Below are 24,494 nucleotides of genomic sequence, written 5' to 3' on the forward strand. Positions count from 1 at the left end.
AACACAAATCCTGAGCAACCATTAAATTTAGCATCTCTAGAATGCAACACAAATCCTGAGCAACCATTAAATTTAGCATCTCTAGAATGCAACACAAATCCTGAGCAACCATTAAATTTAGCATCTCTAGAATGCAACACAAATCCTGAGCAACCATTAAATTTAGCATCTCTAGAATGCAACACAAATCCTGAGCAACCATTAAATTTAGCATCTCTAGAATGCAACACAAATCCTGAGCAACCATTAAATTTAGCATCTCTAGAATGCAACACAAATCCTGAGCAACCATTAAATTTAGCATCTCTAGAATGCAACACAAATCCTGAGCAACCATTAAATTTAGCATCTCTAGAATGCAACACAAATCCTGAGCAACCATTAAATTTAGCATCTCTAGAATGCAACACAAATCCTGAGCAACCATTAAATTTAGCATCTCTAGAATGCAACACAAATCCTGAGCAACCATTAAATTTAGCATCTCTAGAATGCAACACAAATCCTGAGCAACCATTAAATTTAGCATCTCTAGTATGCAACACAAATCCTGAGCAACCATTAAATTTAGCATCTCTAGAATGCAACACAAATCCTGAGCAACCATTAAATTTAGCATCTCTAGAATGCAACACAAATCCTGAGCAACCATTAAATTTAGCATCTCTAGAATGCAACACAAATCCTGAGCAACCATTAAATTTAGCATCTCTAGAATGCAACACAAATCCTGAGCAACCATTAAATTTAGCATCTCTAGAATGCAACACAAATCCTGAGCAACCATTAAATTTAGCATCTCTAGAATGCAACATAAATCCTGAGCAACCATTAAATTTAGCATCTCTAGAATGCAACACAAATCCCGAGCAACCATTAAATTTAGCATCTCTAGAATGCAACACAAATCCTGAGCAACCATTAAATTTAGCATCTCTAGAATGCAACACAAATCCTGAGCAACCATTAAATTTAGCATCTCTAGAATGCAACACAAATCCTGAGCAACCATTAAATTTAGCATCTCTAGAATGCAACACAAATCCTGAGCAACCATTAAATTTAGCATCTCTAGAATGCAACACAAATCCTGAGCAACCATTAAATTTAGCATCTCTAGAATGCAACACAAATCCTGAGCAACCATTAAATTTAGCATCTCTAGAATGCAACACAAATCCTGAGCAACCATTAAATTTAGCATCTCTAGAATGCAACACAAATCCTGAGCAACCATTAAATTTAGCATCTCTAGAATGCAACACAAATCCTGAGCAACCATTAAATTTAGCATCTCTAGAATGCAACACAAATCCTGAGCAACCATTAAATTTAGCATCTCTAGAATGCAACACAAATCCTGAGCAACCATTAAATTTAGCATCTCTAGAATGCAACACAAACCCTGAGCAACCATTAAATTTAGCATGCTACATAAATCCTCAATTTTAACAATCATGAACGTAGTGAATACTTTTATGTAGGTCTTGGTGATTTTTGTTTTTTTTTGTTTTCAGAAAAAAGTCCTAAAATTTGTTCACTAAAATTTCGAAATGGAAATTGATTATCAGATTTCTCAGCGAAATAAAAAATCTCAAATTGGGCTGATTTTATCGAAAACGTGTGAATCATAAATTATTCCAGAAATTCAAAAAGCCTTAAGGCCATATTTAAGGCCATGTTCGTAGATCCCACCCCCTTTCTTTTAGAACGAAACCCCCTTCAAAAGTCCTTTTTTACTAACCAATTTCATATTCATTTTTTGAATTTTGGCATGATTTTGACGATGAGAGTTTTCAGAGAAAATGCCGGACTCTTCCTCCCCGACTCTTCTGATCTTTTAAAAACTTATCTCCATGCAATGAAAAACGCTTATTTTCTACTGAAAACTTCCCCCTCACCCGTCGATCATTTTCAACTTCAATGACCAAACCTTCCCACACCCCTCCCCCAATATCCGTTCATTTTGAAGCCCATGAGAACTAAATACTCACGAGCAATAATCTAGTTAAGACACTCTGAAGTCTATGCTCTAAGTTGAAGCTTTCCAATGTCTAATGTAGAGTGTGTTGCTTAAGTGGCGACTGTGAAGGGGTTCAAGATGAAAGTGGAAACTTCCTGAAAGTGAAGGACAGTGGAGACGCATCTGCCTTCAAAAAGAGTCCCGAATTGAGTAAGCAGAAAACAAATGGGCTAAATAAAGTCATCGGTTTTCTTAATACGATAGAAGATATACCCCAAGCTTATACATTACTTATTGGGCCTAATACTGTAAATGATTCGTAAACATGTAAAAATTGAAAAGAAGAAATTAAAATATATCAAGTGAGTATACAAGATTAATCAGTAGTGATTGGTGGTTATTGATTCGATCAACCTTTGAGTGAGCACCTTTAAATATTTTACACTACCCTGTTTTCAGGCGAGCTTTTTGACGCAGTAAAATTCTGTGATGAATTTTACGTATCATGAAAAACTTTTCTGTTTCCCAAAACAGAAGATGGTTAGCGATAACTAATTCTATTGTGAGGTATTTGAGGTGTTGTCTGTTTAAGGGCGCAAGAATGCCCGGCCCAAGTCGTCAGCCCCGAACCTCATCTCCATCTCAGAGGCAGATGCAGAGGGTGAGTCACACATGTCCACTCTCGCAGAATCGAGATACTAGTACACACTTATAGTGCTACGAGAAGAAGTTATGATGAGGACTATGATGTGAACCATTTTATCCCTAAAATCCCCCTATCCTCCTATAAAAGGTGTTCAACCAAGTGAACAAACTCCGCCTAAGTTGGTTTAAGGCAGAAAGTATTTTTTTTGGGCTTGTTATGACAACTTCATTAGCAATTTTGGTGTTCTTTGTTTACGTGGGCGTGTCATTTTTGTCTGCATTATTTGCAATGTTTGCCGCTTTTTGGGATTGGATGCAAAATTCGATGGTCATGAAAAAAGGGAAGCTGATGTGTGATTTCACGGGAATTTTAGTGTGAACATAGCCGGCGAGTTCAACAATGATGGTAGTTGAACAAATCGTTTATTCGCGGTTGATGAAATTTAAGCCCTGAAAACTTTGCGCCATTTTGGATTTTCGTTTTTTTTCGTTTTTCTTCAGTTTTTTTGTCCAATTTACTTGTATTACTATGGTTGTCGAATATGCCTAAATTATAGTTATACGACAGATCCTGTTATCACACCGCGTAGAAAAAACTACTAGAATTTGAAAAAAAAACTGTTTTATTGTTTTTTTAAAGACTTTGGTCGGGAGAGTCTGTGATAATTGCCCAGTAACTTGTTCAATTTGGTCTTCTTTTCCTCCCTTGACTAAATTTGTTTTATAAAGAATCATTTTTATAATGAAATTTAGCTGGAGTTTTACGCCAAATTTGGTCACAGAAGATATTTATTTGATGCTTACTTTTTGGCACAAAATTTCAATGAGCACAACACGCTAAGCTCTGTGCAGCATTTCTTTTCTCTTCATTCAATCAAACTCGCAAGTAATTATTCATCAAACGAGCAGAGAAAACATCTGCGTACAAAACAACACATAGGTCAGAAGAAAACGTTTGATCAATCAGTTGTGATTCAATCGAGTAAGAACAACGAATTGATCTGGGAACTATCGTGTCAATCGCGGACAATAATTGGTCTTCTAAGAAACTATATCTACTATTCATCGACCCGACAACAAAGTATAAAGTTGTGCTAGCTCGCTTTTTGTATCTACACGTGACGGATATAGTTCTTCTCGACTAAACCAAAGACTATCAAAACAACAACAAGAGCAACAGTGATCAAAAATAGTGTTGATTGGCGAGGATGACGCTGACCAACTTTGAGATCAAGAGTGTGTGTGTTGTGTGCGAGGTGCCCTTCGATTCTTTGGCGGAGAAAGTGCCTGGATGGAGCTACCACTACAAATGCTTCCACTGCAGTAAGTTCATTTTGATATCCTGTTTTTGTTTATGAGTAACGAACGTAGTTAAGTCGCTTTCATAGGTCTTGCTGATTTTTTTCACGATTTTTTCTTGCTGATTTTTTCAGGATGCTGATTCAGGAAAAGTCTTAAAAGTATGTAATAACTACAGATGTGCATTCATACATATTGATGCATTTATGAAAGCACTTAGGTATATATGCTTTTTTTGATTTTCATTGAAATTCATCTGCTGAAAATGACGTAAATAGTACTCTCCAAACACGAACGTGGAAATGGCGCGAAAAAAAACGTAAATGATTTCTAGTTTCGAAAGTGAAATTTAGTTTTTAGATTTTCAGCGGAATAAAAAGTTTACCTGTTCATCCAGTTGTCTCAAGTTGGGTTATTATTATCAAAAAAGCTCAATTCATAAATCGTTAGCTAGAAATTTAAAGAGCTTAAAGGTTTTTTCTTTGAAATTTGAAAGTTGAGCTTTGTTCAACAAAGTCAGTGTTTTTTTATTTTTACTTGCTTTCATTACTTTTTTCCAATCTTCGATTGGCTATGTTCATTCGTACAGTACCAGTGAGCCCATAGTGGATGCCATGCATTAATAACGAAGAAGAACCCTATGAGTGTTCAAGTAGAATTGCCTTCTAAATCAATCCTTGGTGATGAATCAAGCAGCGATTTTCGATCAATGGCACTAATACGTCAAGATGAGGCTATAGGTTAAGATGGGGTGGTTATTGGGTAGACATAAATTAGTTATAATTTTTTGTTAAGAAGCATGCAACAAAATTTTTTAAGTAATTTTCCATTCAGAAGCAAGTCACAAAATTTTGCAAATTTTTGTTTAGAAGCATGTCACAAAGTAGTAGAAGACGAGTACTTGTCTGACTCCTCCTCCCCCTGCAACCCCATCTACTGTCTCTCCTGCGGGGTGGGGGAGTTCAGAGAGGAGAGCATAGAGAACAACCCCACCCACTACTACATCAAAGACCGCGTGAGGAAAGTGAGACATGGAAAACTGATTCCCTTGATGGGACTGAAGAAGAAGATATCCTCTGGGTTGCATCTCAAGTGATAGAAAAGAAGCGAGCGAAATGAAATCAAATGAGTTCAAATCAAATCAAATGAATTTTGATCAGTCGACGTGCTCAAATTATCCTCCAAAGAACTGAATATCTTCCATCCAATTTGGCAGATATTTCTCAGAAGTAGTTTAATATGTGAATTTCTTCTTAGAAAAACTGACTGAAATTATTTAGATTATCTTCAATTTAGGTTTTCGCGGTTCGAATTATGATATCTTCTTAATTTCGATTCAAATTCATTTGCTAAATGGAGGGAAAATTACGCTATCTACTTAAAAATGTGCAAATGGCGCGAAACCTGAAAATCTTTTTAGTTCTTGTTGAAGTTCGATTTTAAATTTCAGTTCTCCTCTCTGTAGCGGAAAAAATCTTGATCCTTTTTTAGAGTCAATGATAGTTCAGACTCTTTTATAGGTCGCGATGATTTTATTTGTCGTTTTTTTTGTAGGAAGTTTTTTTCCTTGCGATAATCAAGGGTGTTGCTATTGGATGCTAGACTTTTTTCCCCGTACAGAATTTTGTTCACAGAATAGTCATTTTAGTAGGAATGGTAAATATAACTTCTGACATGTTCATATTCTTGATATTCGAATTAAACTACCATCATTTAAGTAGTAATTAGTTAAAGACTGTTTCAAGTTTTAATTAATTTCGAGTTCGTGTTTTTCGTTTTAACACATTTTCTTTATCTGGCAGGGTTTTTTATGGGCTTACTATTTAAGGCATGATTTTTGTTTTAATTTAAATCAGTAATTTGTACAGTCAGAATTTTTTTCGTTCATTTTTTTCTGTTTTTTTTTCTCTAAATATTTAAACAGTTTGTTTTTTTTCCGGCTTAGTCAACTTATATTGCGTAACTTCGAGGGTAAATATATTTCTATAGAATTATGTGCTTCAGGATGGCTCGTAAAATCTTTTAAAACTGAATGAAGATTTTTTGACAACAGTTTTGTTTTCGTCGAAACAGGTTTCGACCCAAAATTAGCTTTTTTAATAGCCCACGGCCTGCTTGAAATACCGTTGGGGGAGGGAGATGTCATCTATTTCGCCGCAACCGGTCGCACCTTGAGGAGGCGGATGACACTGGTTACCCCTCCAACCGTGACCGAAGCGGGATTCAAACCAATGGCCCTCGTGTTGAGAGACATGTGCGTAACCCAAAATTAGTAGCCTCGGTGAATGATTTCCAATTGTTTTTAAGGCTGTTTATGAATTTCATCCGATGCAACCATGAAATTTTTGTAGCTGTAGTTTTTCCAATTTTTTCGGGTGATATTTTCAAGTAATCTTTTCAACTTAATTTACAGTAGTTTTTTTGACTTCTCTTTTATTCCACTGATTATATTGTAGCGCAATGCGTAGCGCAGTTCGATGTTTTGGCAATCCAATTCAATAATGGCTGTTGTGTTTTGACACAGGTATTAATCAAAAAGATTTTTACAATCATTTGAAAATTTTGGTTGTTTTTTTTTGTCGTTTTGTCAATTTTTTTGGAGTCGTGGCTTAGTGTATCGCAAGTTGTGCGAAGTTCAGCTTCGCCTCTGTTTAAAACTTGTTCAGGCTCATATTAACGTTTTTGTGGTTTGAATTTTGAAATTCAGTACATTTTCTTTGTTAAAAGGAAGGCAAACTCCACTATCGAACAGCATAAATGTAAAGGTGACGAAAAACGTGATTGACTTCTAGTTTCGGAAGTGGAATTTAATTTTCAGATTTGCCAGCGGAACAAAAACTTAAAATAGTACTTATTTATTCAGTTTTCTCAAATTGAGTTAATTTTTTTTCAAAAAAGTGTGTATCATAAATTGTTGTAGAAATTCAAAGAACTCTGAGGACATCTTTTTCTTCGAAATTTGAAGTTTTTTTTCAAAAAAAACAGGTCAACTTTTTTTGTTTACTTGCGTTCATTGACTCTTTTCCAACTGTTTGTTTGCGGTGTTTCTTCAATTAGGGTTGTTTTAAGAAAGGAATTCGATCATGACATCTTGAAAAATGATTAAAAAAGCCGATCGTTTTATTCGTCTTCCTTGTTGATTGACACTTTGTTAACTTCTTGTTGGCTATGTTTTAACTGAATCAATCTCTACCCTATTTAATCAGTATCCAAATAAGTTTAAGCCGAGGAACGACGTAAAAATTTTTCCCCTAGTTATTAACTAATTTCATAGCACAATTTTTCTTGCGACTTCAGGTATATCCGCTTAATTAAGCTTATTAATAGCTGCCTAGTTAAGAGTAATGAACGTCGTGAGTACTCTTATAAAGGCCTTGCTGATTTTTTACTATCGCTTGTAAGAATTCATTTGTTGCTGTTCAGTTGACTAATATGTTATATGTGAAGTATGAATTGTTAGCAAGAAGTATGGGCTTGTTAAACCTACGAAATGGCAGACCGTTTTCTTGCTCAGGGCTTTATTTTGTTGAGGGTACTTTTCGTATTCTCATAACTTTGGCTATTTTATAGATAATTTTTTTACTTTTTCCCCATAGTGAATCTTCGCCGCTATAAATAAATATGTCATGTAACTTCTTAAGGCTTTTCATAAACCAAGGATAGCAATATCAGCCGGAAAACAGTTGATCTACTTTAGATAATAGCGTTTATTCGATTAGGCCTATCTCTTGTCAAGCGCTATTCAACTTTTGCGATTTTTTCCAGAAAAACATGTTTACCCTTGCGATTAGCAACGGTTTTGTAATGTGATAACAGATTTTTCTGCTGTTGAAAACTTTGTTTGTAGAGTTCGCTTTCGATAAGGCTACGTGTTTTATTTTGCTGCATTTTTAATTAAATTCAATTTTGGTTTGTCAGGGCGCGCAGTTGTCGTAGAGTTAACATCTGAGACAGGTTGATGATACTTCTTATAAAAAAAAAATTAGTTGGGCTTATGTTACATCCGTTTAGTTGACTCGTATGCTATTGTTTGAAGGGCGAGATTGAATAATAAGTTGGTCGTCTGTGCTTCAGGGGGACTGAAACTTAATGACAGTATTAAAACTCAATGAACGTAGTGTAGACTCTTATATTGGTCGTGGTGATTTTTGTTTCGATCATTGAAAATAGGGATGAACTTGGGATTTGGGTGTTTTAGTTTTTCTTTTTTTTTTCTCACAGAATCAAAAAACCACGAAAAATCATCGGAATGGGACAGGTAATATATCTGATTGAAGCCTTTTCAGCCGTTATTCGAATATTCAAAAAGTTTTCCCAGCGTCTCGAGAAAAACCGTTTTGTAATTTTTGAGTCTCAGTCTGATTTCGAGCGCGTAAAGCGAAGTTTGTAGGCTAAGAAAACTTGATTGCGAAGCGAGTCGCGAGTTATTTGAAATTATGATTATTCTTACAATTGCTATGATCTGCTGAGACATTTTAATTAAATTTATTTTTAAGATTTCCTAGCGGAATAAAAACTTTGGGTTCATGTTATCAAAAAAGCGCCACTCATAAATTGTTCAAGAAATTGAAACAGCTTAAAGGGCATCTATTTTTTCTTTGAAATTCGAAAGTTGAGATTTTTCGAGAAAGTTAGTGTTTTTTGTTTAATTTTTGCGGTCATTACTCTTTTCCAATCTTCGATTTGCTGTTTAATTTTTTCAAACGGTAAATCTTAACAGTTTCTCGAAAAAAGTGTTTTTTAAGGTATTTTAAAAAATTGGGAATTTTTTCTCAGTCAGTTTTTGCTACTGTAAATTTCACAAACTGGTCTAACAGTAAGCCTTCGCAATTATTTAACTTAGGTGTAACATGGTGTCTTCAATCGAGGATACGATTTGAGAACACCTATTTTGAAAAAGAAACGATGAAAAGAGGCACCCACAGGGCTGCAATGTTTAAAACAAGGTTGCACATTAGCATTTAAAACAACTTCCCCTGATTGGCTGATTTTCTTGTGTGCTTTGACTAACTGAAATTCAAGATATGTGCGTTTGAAAATTCAAGATATATTCGTTTTGTCCGGATAATTTAAATCAGCACTGTATTACTGTGCAACTTAAATAAATCGAACAAGAACTCAGTTGCTTATGCGGTTTTTTTTGTGGAAAAACTTCTCGATGGATTTCGTGAACAAGATATCGAATGACGAAATGGCTCGAAAGTGCCGAAAAGCGGTTATATATCTTTTTTCCGGATTGTTGATTTGCTGCGTATTTATTGTGTCCGGCTTTTTTTCGGAGTCGATCTTACTGAAAGTTCCAGTCTAGTTGTTTAAAATCTGATTAGATTATCTTAAAGACCATAAAAGTCTTCGATCACTACTTGGACCTGGTTTATATTAAAAATTCGCTCCATTTTCGCTCCTAGCATAAAACTAGCAAATTTCGCTCCATTTTCGTGAAGGCAATTTTCGGGAAGTTTTCGTTTTAAAATCAGCTGCTTGCTTCCTGGATGTGAGGCGGATGAGGGTCATCCTCGCTCATATGCAGTGTCTTCATGAGTGTGCAACAGATTAAGAAGCGAAAAAACAAGAATAAATTAATCTAATTTAAGTGAAATAACAGTTCAAAAACGATTTGTGAATAATAGCATTGTTACCTTCAAATCCCAAAATATTCCTCAGAAAATATTCGCATTCCTTGCCTTGTACCAAAGTCATATCTTTCTGCATTAGGTTCCCCTAGAAATGCCAAAAATGTGGAGAGTCAATTGACAGCTAATGCACGACCATCTAGTCATTCGGAGACACAGCAGAATTCTACGCAGCGACAGCAAACAGATGTCAATTGTGTCGCACCCGAGAACCAGAACGGCCAAGGTGTCACCACCGAACAGCAGGAGGCAGCCATGAAACGGTACCTACATCTAGTACTAGAAGCATGGATCTATTCAATAGTCCACCTCCACATTTTATTTGCTACTTCATTGTGTAAAGTTTTCTACACTTGGAAAATGTTGATTTTCGTATTTGATTTTTTTCCTTTTGGTTGGGTTTTGAGCCAACTTTTTGCTTTAGTTGTTTTACCCTGAGTTGCAGTTTTGCTTCATCAAATTACAGTAGTTTTCGAAATTGTCCTTATTTCAAAAATTAAGTTAAATTCCATTTTATCATTATTTTGCCGTAGTTCACGTTTGCCTTATGCTGAAAAAGAGGGCAAACCATCATCTACATGCAACAGTGTCACTTGCAAGTTCAAAGTCTTAAGTTTTTGCAATTGTGTGAAATTGCATTTCTCACCGTAAAGTTTTAACCTATTTAACCTATTATAAGACACTTATTTAAAAGAATAAAAACTTATCGGCTACTTTAATCCATGATTGGCCATCTTTTATTGACTTTATTGGTAGGCTCATCAGGCCTTGCTTCACTTTCAAAAAAGCCATAATGGGCTGCGACATGGGGCTAGTCGGGTCAATATTGAAATTAATGACTGAATCGCAGTTAAATTCAATTTTTTCATGGGTTCCATGACCTTTCTTGAAGATTTAACACTTTTTTTCGAAAGTTCAATCTGAGTGCATAAGTTGCACCAATCTATGAAATCTTGGCTTAGGGTCATATTTAAAAATTCACTAGCATTTCCTTATTTCAAGAGTAATTACTAGCATTTCGCGATTCCTCCAGTATTTGACGGTTTCAAGAAATGATAGTAATTATCAAAATTGGCAAGGACGACTCAAAATTGGCAAGAAAGCGTACGCTCCCTCCTATATTCGCTACTGATTTCAGCTCGTACAAACCTTGTCTAAAAATCTCAACCTAAAAAAATTGCGAAATAAGTTTTTCGGCTTTCAATTTTTTTGCAATTATGCTGTGCTCTGTTATTTAGCCTGGCAGAACTGGAGGCGATGTTCAACCAGAAATTCATAAAGGGAGGAAGTGGTGCTACTGGCTCTGGCTCAAAACAGACTGCAGCTGGAGATAGTGTCAGTGCAGGATCTGGAGTTGGGCTGCAGGAAAAGGTTTGTTAGAGCAATTCACTAATCAATCATCCCTGCTATTTTAGAATGGTTTTTATCATAAGAAGAATGTAATGTCTATAGTCAGTGTCACTTTTTAAAAGATATTTTTCAGCTGAAATTCAGATGTAAAGTGACCTGGAATGAAGTAAAATCTGGGTGAGCGTAAAAGTTATATTGAGGGCGCCCTTAAATTGTAACTTCGTTGGATAAACACTAAACGAAATTCCTATATTTTGCCGAATATTGTTAATCCTACCGTTTTTAATTCGATGTTGACCTTGCTGATAATCTTCACTTCGTCAAAATCCCTCCTTCTTGCCCGTTTTTAAGAAGAAAAGGACCTGTTCTCTTTAATTTGGTCCTGTTTTCTAAATGAATTTTTGGTGGGGTTATTCTCCACTGTGTAATGCTGCAAACAGTTCCTTTTTTGGCCGAAACTTAGTAACCAAATTTCCTACCTTAACCTTTTGACGGAGGGGCTTGTTAATTTTGTTTCTTTTTGGTCGATGTTAGAAGTTATGAGGAGGAAACTTATCAACAATTCAATGTAGTTCAGTTATTTACATGAAGTATATGGGTAGTTCAAAAAGAGTTTTTTCCCTTGAAATCTGAAATGAATTTATGTTGTGTTGTGTGTTTGTAGAGACTGCGTCGTAAGCGACAGAAGGAGAAGACAGAAGAGGAGAGGAGGCGGAGACAGTTGAGGGAGGCGGCAGAGAGGGACAACATGGACAGTGTGGTCCAAGTGTACGACAGTGTCATGAATGAGATACAGGACAGGGAGAAGGGGGAGGAGAGGCTGCAGAGGAAGGTCAGTTAAGAGAGGGGGATGAAGGATGGACCTAATGGACAGGGAGATAGATTTTAGAGTGTGAATAGACGAAGCTCATTCTCTCATACTGTCGTTTTGTTTTTCATTTTGTCGGTTTTGTTTATAATGAAGCTCGTTTATTTAAATATCAAAATTCGAGAGAGCATTGAAGTGAGCTTTACTTTCAGTATCAAAGGCTAATTTAATTTAACAATACGAATAAAACAATACATTTCAACATGATTTTATCAAATCACTTTTTTGACCCAATTTGCACTTATCATTGCACAGGTTTCGTGCGAAGCGGTGTCTGCGTTTTTTGAGCTGGATAAACTAGGTCCACGATGTTGTTAATATATATAGCATAAAGAAGTCAGATTTTCAACTGGTTTGAATTGAGTTTAATCGTTTCTTCAGCTAAAAGCGGCGGAGACTGAGATCCGTGACTTGACGTCTGAGTTTGAGCTGGAGAGGAGGGACTACTTGGAGACCATCCGCAGTCAAACTAAACAGATGCAGCTGGTGGAAGCCATTCTGGAGAAGGTATGGAAAGGAAAGAATTGTTCATTTAAAGGTAGTAACCTCGTGAACACTGTAGCACGCTGACATATCGTAGCGTTAGTTCTCTTCTTTCTAAAGAAAGCGGCTGATTCTGAGTTATTAATATCAATAAAACATTACTTCAGAACAACTAGCTTGAAACTTACCCTTAGATTAAAACTCAAAAACAATTTAATTCCAGCTGAATCGGATGTTTTGAGAAGTTTGAAAATCTGATTGGATTGTGTTCTGTGACGTTGAGCATTTGATGATATTGCTATTATCGAATGGTTGGTAATTATTCAATTGAAGAAAAAAAAGAAGTTTTCTTCAATTTTTGAGCCAGATTACAAATCACTTGAGAGACTTGATTTGACATGGATCCGTTAGTTCAGCGAATAAAAAAGTCTTAGTTACGATTTGCATGCTTTTCCCTTGCAAATAAATTATCTTAATTTAACTTAACTATGTTTGTTAAATCGCAAGATGAAAAGCGATGCAGAACAAAGCGAGAGGACCAACTATACGCTAGGTGTGTTCAATTGATGGTTCTTTGAATGCTGATGGTATTGTGTATGTGAGGGGGCGTGTTGTAGGTGCAGCCTCTGATCCAGCGGGACTGCAACTACTTCAGCCTGAGGAAAGTGAAGGAGGAGGCCAAGTATGATGTGGATGGACTGTGCTGGCGACTCCCCGAAGTACAGCTCATCAAAACCAACTTGCCCAGTCTCGGTCAGTATCTTGTGGTAGTTTTTTTTTGCTGCAAAAAACATACACTGATCCAAATAAAAAAAGTGAATATTCTGGACAGGTTTAAGTTTTCTGACAGTTTTCGAAAAATAATAATTAACGTGTTACACTTTTTATAGCTTATATTTTATTATAATAATTCGGAAGTTTGCATGGATAAGGAATATCAAGTTGTATAGTTTGCAATGAGGTGTGGAAAATAGCCATAAGCCCTTAATTGGACTGGTGTACCGTCAAATTCTCGGGAAAGCTTCTATGCTCAAGTAACAAGCGACTCATATTTTATAGCTGAGTCTGAGTTGGTAGTTTTGTCAATATCATAATGTTCATTTGTGAGTGTTGGTGAACGGATGGACTGCTTGTGATTCCAGGCCAAGATGGGCAGCAGCAGAGAAATGGGACCACTGGTCCATTTGGGACTAAGTTGTCGGACAGCAGTGGTGGTGGTGGCAGAGGAGGAGGAGGAGGCAGCAATGGGTACGCACAGGCGGGTAGAGGGGACAACCTACATGACAACAGCCAGTCTCACAGGGTACTTATATCAAATCAAACAAATGATTATCTCACTTGCCAAAACAGGTGTACTTATTATCGGAAACTGGACTTTCGTATCCTGTAAACAATTTTCCGTGCAAAACCTGTCAACAATTAAGGTTGTTTTATTTTGGAACTTCCGTTACTTTGGAGCAGCTGTTAAATTAGTGCAGTGGAAAGGAGGTTACAAAGATTTGGGGTTAGTATCCAGTCCGGACCATGTTGTTTTATATTTATGTAATTGAGGTTTCAATTGTTTAATGTTTTTGGTCTTCGTCCCAGTTCTTGTCGGCTTAGGTTCCGTTGTTTTTTTTACTTGCGAGGTCAAGTGACTTGTAATCGGGAACTAAACTTTTTCCCCATAAACAACTTTGGTTACACATTCAAGATGTACGTGCAGTTTCTACTGTGCAGGCTGGCATACTCATTTTCTTGGAATTCAAATAAAAGTATCTTTTGATCATTGCGGGTTGTAATTAATGTTTTAAAATATATTTATTGAAAAAATGTTGATTTTTTTTTCGGATTCGTGTTTTTCGGCCTAGTTTATGTCGGTTCATTTTCCGATTTTTAAAATGGCATTTATAATATCTGGTACTGTTTTAATCGGCTCACTTTAAAAAACAAGTACATGTGTTTTTGTATTGTGTTCTGTAATTTAACGTGGGAAAAGTTGTTTTTCAGTAAAATTAAGTTTTATGAAAACGCATAGGCTTTTCATTTTTATTTCAATTTTTTTCGAGTGGCTTCGGAAAAAATGTGTGTCTGCGTTTTTCCTAGTCTCTTTTTACCTTGCTCCACCTTCAGCAGCCTTCAGAAATTTCAGCACGGGGAATATGTTTGACTCATATTTTGGATTTTCCCGCCAAACCTGACATTAAGATTTCAATTGAAAGAATCGGTAACGGAGATCTCTTCTGCATCAGCTGCTAGGCCCTAATTTTTATAGATAAAAGTTGTGGCCTCAAAAACTACCATCTCATATCAGGCCATATTTCGGACTTGTTCTTTTTTTGAATTTTTCTCAAAAAGCATCTCATACCTAGGTCAAATCGAAAAAAAAACTGGCTGTGGGAATCTTTCAAGCAGAAACGTTCCAATTTTTCAGTTAAAAGAATTAAGGACTCAAAAAAGACAATTTTTTGACAGTTGTGTAACTTTTCGGCTTTGCTCGAAAATCACCCTCCCAAATCTGTGTTCAGTAGATCCCGATCAGTGAAGCATATTCTGTAAAAACTCTTGAAACTTTATAGCTCATTTTTTTTTGTCAGCGGTTTTTGAGGCTCATCAGGTGGGCAACCAAAAATTTCAATCAATTTGAGCAATTTTCTCAACTAAGTTTTTCAAAAAAATCCTTCTTCCATATTTTGCTCTATTCATTCTCTTGTAACGCAATGTGTTTCGCTTTGCCTTTGCATTCTAAAGATCAGTTCGATACCTCTCAAATGTCTTTCAGGTTGCAGTTCATTTACAAAGCGATAGAATTTGGACAGCAATTTTTATCTTCATTTTTTCAGCGTTGTGTTTGCTATTGAATCGATTTCCGAATGCTAAATTTCAGTTTCGCACCTTTTTAACTCTAAACAACCTAACATCATGCAATTTCACTTACTAGCTTTGTTACCTTTCAATTTATAATCACTATATTTTAAAAGCCATTTCTATAACTTTAGACCGCTTTAATCTAAAATGAAAAGAAAACTCACTTCAAATGCGTCTTGGTAAACATCAAAGAGTAAAGCGAGAGATATTTTTGCCAATGAAAGCCAGCAAATTTCGCGCTTCTTACTTCGCGTAAGTAATGATTGGAAATGACCTTGCCAATAATTCGGATTAATAGTTTCAGCCGGTACAAAATTTAAAAAATAATAAGGTTTTTTCAGTGGCAAAAGGTTAAAAATCAACGCACCGTCCAAAAAAGGTTGATTGTCGCGACATAAAATTACTAGTGCACGAGTCCAGGTCTTGCATTTAATACGTTTTTAAAAAGGAAAGAATTAAACAAAAATAAGACAACACACACTGGCGTAACACAAATTAGACAATGCTAAAGTTTAGATCAGTTTTGTCTTTGAAACAGACATATTGTCTTGAATTCTTTCATTTAATATGCGGTATTTTGTGAGTTTATGGCCACTGGATGCATCGAAAAAGTTCTAGTTCTTGCACGGAGGCGTCGTTTTGAAGGCTGCCCACTACTTTCAATTTACTAGTGCTATTTCCACTGCATTTGCTGTCGTAGCAAGCCCACTCACTGCCGCATCTCGTGTTTTCCAACAGAAAAGTGAGAATTCAACTTCACCATGCTTTTTACTTAGTCAGAGCCGATGTAGGGACACAGGCCGTCAATTTTTCGGGCTCCAAACAGTTTTTGTGGCATATTTTCTGATTTTTTTGAACGTTCATAACATAGGACTTGCCTATTTTTTTCTTCTTTCAAATGCATGGAAAGGCAGCATATTCAAAGCAAACGCTAAATCATGATTTGTTTCGTAGGTCACTGTGAGACCCAGCTCAATATTTTTTTAGGTAACTGAGATGGAAAAAACAACCCTAAAAATGCACTCCGGGGATTTTTAGGAATGAACAAAGAGCAGCTGGCTCAAAAGCTAACAGTTTTTCTAGGCCGGCGGTTTAGTGCTAAATCAGTTAAAGGTTGCAAAAACCGATGATAGCTTTTTTTTCTGGGAAGACAGTTGTATATACATGCGATACCAGATACACTAACATGAATTGAGTATTGCTGATAGAACATTTCGGAAGTAATGTTATAGGTTCCATCGGCTAACCAGAGGTGATTTTTCCAAAATTGATAGCATTTTGTGGTCACCTCATAAAATGATCCGCTCATGATCAATTGATCCACTTTCATACCGGATAAAATTTCCAGAAAGTTCAAGAATCTCGAAGTTTAGTGCAACGGGGAAAGGTGTCATATTTATCTCTAGCTGCTTGCGTGTGCGTGCAGCCGTTTAAATCAGTTTTTTTAAGTTGAAATGACCACTCTATTTGTCATCCCAGCTAACTTTTATTTCTGGCAAAACTGCCCTGGAAATTGCGGCAGCCGGTGTAAGTCTCTCACTGAGCTCTTTTAAATGCTTGATGTTTCGGACATCTGATTTTCCCGCTGAAATGTCTTGATTAGGTTCTCCACGCGTCTCGGTCAATTCTTAATTTTCAATAATTGCAGCTGCTCGGAACTTATATGTTTTATATTCTGAGGAAATCCTGTTTTTGGTATAATTTCGCTTGAAAAAATTTCGTGGCCCAAAGCCCAGCTTGTGTTTAGGTAAATATGTGAAATCGAAAGAAGACTCGATCTTTATTTCTTTTTGGTGTTTGTTTTTTTTTTATGATTTCAGCACACCCTTAATTGACTCTCAGAAAACATATTTGTCAGAAACAAAACGTCGAATTGTCATGAATTTAGCTGAAGCTTGTTTTCTTGTAATTATGTTGATGTTGATTTAAAATTCATCTAATTGAATTTTAAATACGAACGGGTCGATGAGAGCATTTTTTTTTATTAAAGCTTTACTGAGTATGTATAACAATATGTGTAACAGTTCATCAATATGATGCGTGCGTTACTTACAGGGTTAACTTTGGTGTGATAGGAGTTAAGATAAGGAAAGGAGTTCATACAGCACTAATTTTGGTATAAAGTTATAAAATAGGAATTAAATTATGGGGGGTTTAAATTCTTCAGTAATAAAATGACTAGGTAGTAAAATGCACGGTGGTAAATTGATTGTTATTTTGTAGGACACCCATTTTTGTTTATGCGAGTGCTTGCGCTCATGTATTGACGTATATAGGAGCACTGCAACGTATTTTATTAAGTGTAAAAAATTGAATTAATTTTGGTTTTGGTGATTAGAAATAGTTTTTGGTTTTGGTGATTAAAGGATAATTTTATTTCAGAGCGGGTGAAACTGGTGAAGACCCTTAGATAGGTCATGATTTTTTTAGAGAAAAGCGTTAAGCTTCGATCGCGCTGAAAAGTTGACAATTTTTTGACAGTTGTGTAACTTTTCGGCTTTGCTCGAAAATCACCCTCCCAAATCTGTGTTCAGTAGATCCCGATCAGTGAAGCATATTCTGTAAAAACTCTTGAAACTTTATAGCTCATTTTTTTTTGTCAGCGGTTTTTGAGGCTCATCAGGTGGGCAACCAAAAATTTCAATCAATTTGAGCAATTTTCTCAACTAAGTTTTTCAAAAAAAATCCTTCTTCCATATTTTGCTCTATTCATTCTCTTGTAACGCAATGTGTTTCGCTTTGCCTTTGCATTCTAAAGATCAGTTCGATACCTCTCAAATGTCTTTCAGGTTGCAGTTCATTTACAAAGCGATAGAATTTGGACAGCAATTTTTATCTTCATTTTTTTCAGCGTTGAGTTTGCTATTGAATCGATTTCCGAATGCTAAATTTCAGTTTCGCACCTTTTTAACTCTAAACAACCTAACATCATGCAATTTCACTTACTAGCTTTGTTACCTTTCAATTTATAATCACTATATTTTAAAAGCCATTTCTATAACTTTAGACCGCTTTAATCTTGCCTATTTTTTTTCTTTCAAATGCATGGAAAGGCAGCATATTCAAAGCAAACGCTAAATCATGATTTGTTTCGTAGGTCACTGTGAGACCCAGCTCAATATTTTTTTAGGTAACTCTGAGATGGAAAAAACAACCCTAAAAATGCACTCCGGGGATTTTTAGGAATGAACAAAGAGCAGCTGGCTCAAAAGCTAACAGTTTTTCTAGGCCGGCGGTTTAGTGCTAAATCAGTTAAAGGTTGCAAAAACCGATGATAGCTTTTTTTTCTGGGAAGACAGTTGTATATACATGCGATACCAGATACACTAACATGAATTGAGTATTGCTGATAGAACATTTCGGAAGTAATGTTATAGGTTCCATCGGCTAACCAGAGGTGATTTTTCCAAAATTGATAGCATTTTGTGGTCACCTCATAAAATGATCCGCTCATGATCAATTGATCCACTTTCATACCGGATAAAATTTCCAGAAAGTTCAAGAATCTCGAAGTTTAGTGCAACGGGGAAAGGTGTCATATTTATCTCTAGCTGCTTGCGTGTGCGTGCAGCCGTTTAAATCAGTTTTTTTAAGTTGAAATGACCACTCTATTTGTCATCCCAGCTAACTTTTATTTCTGGCAAAACTGCCCTGGAAATTGCGGCAGCCGGTGTAAGTCTCTCACTGAGCTCTTTTAAATGCTTGATGTTTCGGACATCTGATTTTCCCGCTGAAATGTCTTGATTAGGTTCTCCACGCGTCTCGGTCAATTCTTAATTTTCAATAATTGCAGCTGCTCGGAACTTATATGTTTTGTATTCTGAGGAAATCCTGTTTTTGGTATAATTTCGCTTGAAAAAATTTCATGGCCCAAAGCCCAGCTTGTGTTTAGGTAAATATGTGAAATCGAAAGAAGACTCGATCTTTATTTCTTTTTGGTGTTTGTTTTTTTTTATGATTTCAGCACACCCTTAATTGACTCTCAGAAAACATATTTGTCAGAAACAAAACGTCGAATTGTCATGAATTTAGCTGAAGCTCGTTTTCTTGTAATTATGTTGATGTTGATTTAAAATTCATCTAATTGAATTTTAAATACGAACGGGTCGATGAGAGCATTTTTTTTATTAAAGCTTTACTGAGTATGTATAACAATATGTGTAACAGTTCATCAATATGATGCATGCGTTACTTACAGGGTTAACTTTGGTGTGATAGGAGTTAAGATAAGGAAAGGAGTTCATACAGCACTAATTTTGGTATAAAGTTATAAAATAGGAATTAAATTATGGGGGGTTTAAATTCTTCAGTAATAAAATGACTAGGTAGTAAAATGCACGGTGGTAAATTGATTGTTATTTTGTAGGACACCCATTTTTGTTTATGCGAGTGCTTGCGCTCATGTATTGACGTATATAGGAGCACTGCAACGTATTTTATTAAGTGTAAAAAATTGAATTAATTTTGGTTTTGGTGATTAGAAATAGTTTTTGGTTTTGGTGATTAAAGGATAATTTTATTTCAGAGCGGGTGAAACTGGTGAAGACCCTTAGATAGGTCATGATTTTTTTAGAGAAAAGCGTTAAGCTTCGATCGCGCTGAAAAGTTGACAATTTTTTGACAGTTGTGTAACTTTTCGGCTTTGCTCGAAAATCACCCTCCCAAATCTGTGTTCAGTAGATCCCGATCAGTGAAGCATATTCTGTAAAAACTCTTGAAAGTTTATAGCTCATTTTTTTTGTCAGCGGTTTTTGAGGCTCATCAGGTGGGCAACCAAAAATTTCAATCAATTTGAGCAATTTTCTCAACTAAGTTTTTCAAAAAAAATCCTTCTTCCATATTTTGCTCTATTCATTATCTTGTAACGCAATGTGTTTCGCTTTGCCTTTGCATTCTAAAGATCAGTTCGATACCTCTCAAATGTCTTTCAGGTTGCAGTTCATTTACAAAGCGATAGAATTTGGACAGCAATTTTTATCTTCATTTTTTTCAGCGTTGAGTTTGCTATTGAATCGATTTCCGAATGCTAAATTTCAGTTTCGCACCTTTTTAACTCTAAGCAACCTAACATCATGCAATTTCACTTACTAGCTTTGTTACCTTTCAATTTATAATCACTATATTTTAAAAGCCATTTCTATAACTTTAGACCGCTTTAATCTTGCCTATTTTTTTTCTTCTTTCAAATGCATGGAAAGGCAGCATATTCAAAGCAAACGCTAAATCATGATTTGTTTCGTAGGTCACTGTGAGACCCAGCTCAATATTTTTTTAGGTAACTCTGAGATGGAAAAAACAACCCTAAAAATGCACTCCGGGGATTTTTAGGAATGAACAAAGAGCAGCTGGCTCAAAAGCTAACAGTTTTTCTAGGCCGGCGGTTTAGTGCTAAATCAGTTAAAGGTTGCAAAAACCGATGATAGCTTTTTTTTCTGGGAAGACAGTTGTATATACATGCGATACCAGATACACTAACATGAATTGAGTATTGCTGATAGAACATTTCGGAAGTAATGTTATAGGTTCCATCGGCTAACCAGAGGTGATTTTTCCAAAATTGATAGCATTTTGTGGTCACCTCATAAAATGATCCGCTCATGATCAATTGATCCACTTTCATACCGGATAAAATTTCCAGAAAGTTCAAGAATCTCGAAGTTTAGTGCAACGGGGAAAGGTGTCATATTTATCTCTAGCTGCTTGCGTGTGCGTGCAGCCGTTTAAATCAGTTTTTTTAAGTTGAAATGACCACTCTATTTGTCATCCCAGCTAACTTTTATTTCTGGCAAAACTGCCCTGGAAATTGCGGCAGCCGGTGTAAGTCTCTCACTGAGCTCTTTTAAATGCTTGATGTTTCGGACATCTGATTTTCCCGCTGAAATGTCTTGATTAGGTTCTCCACGCGTCTCGGTCAATTCTTAATTTTCAATAATTGCAGCTGCTCGGAACTTATATGTTTTATATTCTGAGGAAATCCTGTTTTTGGTATAATTTCGCTTGAAAAAATTTCGTGGCCCAAAGCCCAGCTTGTGTTTAGGTAAATATGTGAAATCGAAAGAAGACTCGATCTTTATTTCTTTTTGGTGTTTGTTTTTTTTATGATTTCAGCACACCCTTAATTGACTCTCAGAAAACATATTTGTCAGAAACAAAACGTCGAATTGTCATGAATTTAGCTGAAACTCGTTTTCTTGTAATTATGTTGATGTTGATTTAAAATTCATCTAATTGAATTTTAAATACGAACGGGTCGATGAGAGCATTTTTTTTTTTATTAAAGCTTTACTGAATATGTATAACAATATGTGTAACAGTTCATCAATATGATGCGTGCGTTACTTACAGGGTTAACTTTGGTGTGATAGGAGTTAAGATAAGGAAAGGAGTTCATACAGCACTAATTTTGGTATAAAGTTATAAAATAGGAATTAAATTATGGGGGGTTTAAATTCTTCAGTAATAAAATGACTAGGTAGTAAAATGCACGGTGGTAAATTGATTGTTATTTTGTAGGACACCCATTTTTGTTTATGCGAGTGCTTGCGCTCATGTATTGACGTATATAGGAGCACTGCAACGTATTTTATTAAGTGTAAAAAATTGAATTAATTTTGGTTTTGGTGATTAGAAATAGTTTTTGGTTTTGGTGATTAAAGGATAATTTTATTTCAGAGCGGGTGAAACTGGTGAAGACCCTTAGATAGGTCATGATTTTTTTTAGAGAAAAGCGTTAAACTTCGATCGCGCTGAAAAGTTGATTGGTTTTGATTAGTTTTTGGATGACTCACTCGTTCACCCTTAAGCTTATATTCTTGTAAAATTCTCTTGTCGCTAGTTTCGGATAATACGAGACAGGCCCAGACGAGTCAGCATGAGGAAAAATGTTGAAAACTTTCTGAAATTTTGCTGAACCCAATTAACGATGTTTTTCCTCAGTGTAACTTTTTTCTGGCTGCTGATTCATAGTCCTTTTTGTTTTGTGATAATGCACGGGAGGTTTTGAATAATTACCATTCACTACAAAGTAGTTACCATTCACTACAAAGCAAATGCCGTTTTCTCAAGCAAATTAGAATTTAAGCTTTGACTATTGACGTTTCAATAAACTCAATTAAGCTTGAAGGACGTATTAACAATTGCATGATTTTTCATGATGTTTTTTGTTTTTTCATAGATAGTTCGGAAAAACATTCACTCATTCGTTTGTCATGCGTGTAAAAAAGAATAATTATTGCTCTTGTTTGCAGTTTTTCGATGAAAACTACGGAATCCAACAGGACGATGTGTTCCAAAACTACATGAAGCCTAAGAGAGCACAGAAGATACTGGAGCAAGGCGCAGGTAAAAAACACTAAAAAGTGGAGGTCATTGTTTGTGTTTGAAAATTTTACGTTAAATATTAGCTTTGTGTTATGGTACGGGATCACTTTTTCAAAAGAAGAAACAAATTTCATCGGTCTGATTTTATGTGTCTTTTCAGCGACCAGAGGCATGAATGACAACTCAAATTCAAGGCGCAAGTCTATTTCTTCCCAAATGACATCCAGTGGGGACCATCTCGGATCCTCTTATCGCAATTCACACCAGCTATTAGGGGAGCACCCACCCTTCTGCTCTTCCTCCTCCTCCCCCATCGGATTGGGAATGGGGGCGGGAACTAGCAGCACCGTTTTAATGTCCCCCTCAAATGCGTTTGAGATCCCTAATCCGAAAAATGTTCGTCTGGAGAAATTGGATTTGAATGCGGAAAGACCTTTCTCGAATAAGTCGAAAAAGAAGAAAAAAGAGAAGACCTTCGTGGCTTATTAGTGACGAATTATGAAAGTCGAACCAAATTTGATGCTATGTTTGTATTATTTTTGACTTGTATTAAAATGTAGGTAATGCTGATTATTTGATATGTCGGCCAAAGTATTTGATATGTCGGCACTTATTTTAACCTAATATAGTTTCCGTCTAATATGTGCAGCCGCGATGAATTCTCATCTCTTTTTTAGGTTCTGCCCAATTATGTCTCAAATTTTTGGCATTATCTACGAGCTTTAAGTTGTTTTGAAAAAAATATGTTCAAAAAGCAAAAATAAATAAAAGTGCTATTTTAATTATTTCATGTTTTCATTCAAAGTTTTCATGATTACAATATTGTATTTTCAAAAGGCAACACCGAAAGTTAAAGCTGCAAATACTCCGGGCAAATTGCGGAAGGGACGTACTATAAGTATTGGTAAAAAAAAGAAGTAGTAGTAATAGTGTTTTGTATCGAAAATCGAAAAGTTGTCCAAGTCCGGATATTGGATAGATTTTTGCCTCCTTTCTTATCAGAATCCTAAGTGGAAACAAACCCCATTGTACTACCACAATAACACTATTTTGTGTTACTCCCATATGTGTTGTTGTTTGTTGATGCTGTTAGATTTTTTTGTGGACACGGCTAACTCATTAATGATACGTATCATTTACCGAAAAATTAAAGTACAGCGAAAGCTAAAAAGTCTAGGTTTACTTTAAGACTATTAAATATTAGAAGGTGAGCTAGAGGCTCTCTTTTTTGGTAAAATTATGATTTTGAGGGTACATGAAATTACTTTTAAAAGTTGAGAATTTATGGAATGAGTTTGAGATTTGCATTATACTTGTTTTTTTTTTTCCACGGTCTTCTTTGAATCACGCTTCTTTATTTATCTTTTATTTTGTACATGAGGATTTACGATTAATCAATTCCTTGTTAAAATAGAAAATACAAGAGCTCTTATCATTTGGTTAGACTGTAATGAATACAGAACGGAACAATAAAATAATTAATTGGTTTCTGTTGTTTAACCCCGAATTGGGTAACCATTAGCTAAAAATATGAACAGAAAATTTTGAAATTATATCCCCGTTTGAACCCGAATCAAGTTGGCTTCGATTGCTTTTTCTGGTTTACTGTTAATCAAACGCTGTCATTGCTTCTGAAAATATATGCGGGGTATCTCGAAGCCTACAGGTAAGATGTGCCAATGAGCGCAAAGAATTATTTTTTTTTTGGAGAATATCTTAAAAGGTGTTCACACTCAATTTTGATTTTTTTATTGTTAGTTTTTTTCACTTGCGAGAGCTAGTGACTCGTTATTTTGAGTTCAATTCAATTTCATGTTCTGAAATGGAGGTCAAATATCTTTCCAATCACAAAAGTGAAAAAGACGCAAAAAAGGATTAAGTTTGTGTGAAAAGTTTTCCCAGCGGCGTAATAATGTATGTCGGTTTTACCCTAGCGATTAGCGCTGTGTATTATTACAAACTTTCATTGCACTAGCGATCAGCGTAGGGCATGATTACTAGCCTTCTTTTTTGTCTAACCTGACTCGCAAATAAAAGTGTTCATCAAAACTGTTCACTTATTTGGAAATTTAACTGTAGCATTGGA

At 35.7% G+C, this 24,494-nt stretch overlaps 2 protein-coding genes across 2 annotated transcripts in view; both read left to right on the forward strand.

Annotated features, from left to right (window-relative positions):
• LOC134852849 (kinesin-like protein KIF17) overlaps window positions 1-23,010 on the forward strand; it is a 52,851-nt gene extending 29,841 nt beyond the window's left edge. Inside the window, exons 9-18 of the mRNA XM_063868681.1 lie at window positions 2,079-2,173; window positions 2,556-2,624; window positions 9,623-9,803; window positions 10,779-10,911; window positions 11,555-11,722; window positions 12,140-12,265; window positions 12,859-12,994; window positions 13,384-13,544; window positions 22,336-22,429; window positions 22,569-23,010. Coding sequence (XP_063724751.1) covers window positions 2,079-2,173; window positions 2,556-2,624; window positions 9,623-9,803; window positions 10,779-10,911; window positions 11,555-11,722; window positions 12,140-12,265; window positions 12,859-12,994; window positions 13,384-13,544; window positions 22,336-22,429; window positions 22,569-22,897 — 1,492 coding nt within the window. The 3' untranslated portion in view covers window positions 22,898-23,010. The remainder of the gene's footprint in view (window positions 1-2,078; window positions 2,174-2,555; window positions 2,625-9,622; window positions 9,804-10,778; window positions 10,912-11,554; window positions 11,723-12,139; window positions 12,266-12,858; window positions 12,995-13,383; window positions 13,545-22,335; window positions 22,430-22,568) is intronic.
• Window positions 3,440-5,198, forward strand: LOC134852850 (uncharacterized). The gene is made up of 2 exons (XM_063868683.1): window positions 3,440-3,931; window positions 4,777-5,198. Exons 1-2 carry the CDS (start codon window positions 3,817-3,819, stop codon window positions 5,001-5,003), a joined length of 342 nt encoding a protein of 113 aa, XP_063724753.1. The 5' UTR covers window positions 3,440-3,816; the 3' UTR covers window positions 5,004-5,198.
• Window positions 23,011-24,494: the final 1,484 nt, after the last annotated feature.

The sequence above is a fragment of the Symsagittifera roscoffensis genome, chromosome 8 (genome assembly GCF_963678635.1).
Source record: "Symsagittifera roscoffensis chromosome 8, txSymRosc1.1, whole genome shotgun sequence".
Taxonomy (NCBI): Eukaryota; Metazoa; Xenacoelomorpha; order Acoela; family Convolutidae; genus Symsagittifera; species Symsagittifera roscoffensis.

Excerpts from the sequence above, each read along its gene's own strand:
- LOC134852850 (XM_063868683.1), top strand. The coding sequence starts at position 3,817 with ATGACGCTGACCAACTTTGAGATCAAGAGTGTGTGTGTTGTGTGCGAG. Across the intron at positions 3,932-4,776 it reads CTACAAATGCTTCCACTGCA|AAGCATGTCACAAAGTAGTA; the intron begins GTAAGTTCATTT and ends ATTTTTGTTTAG.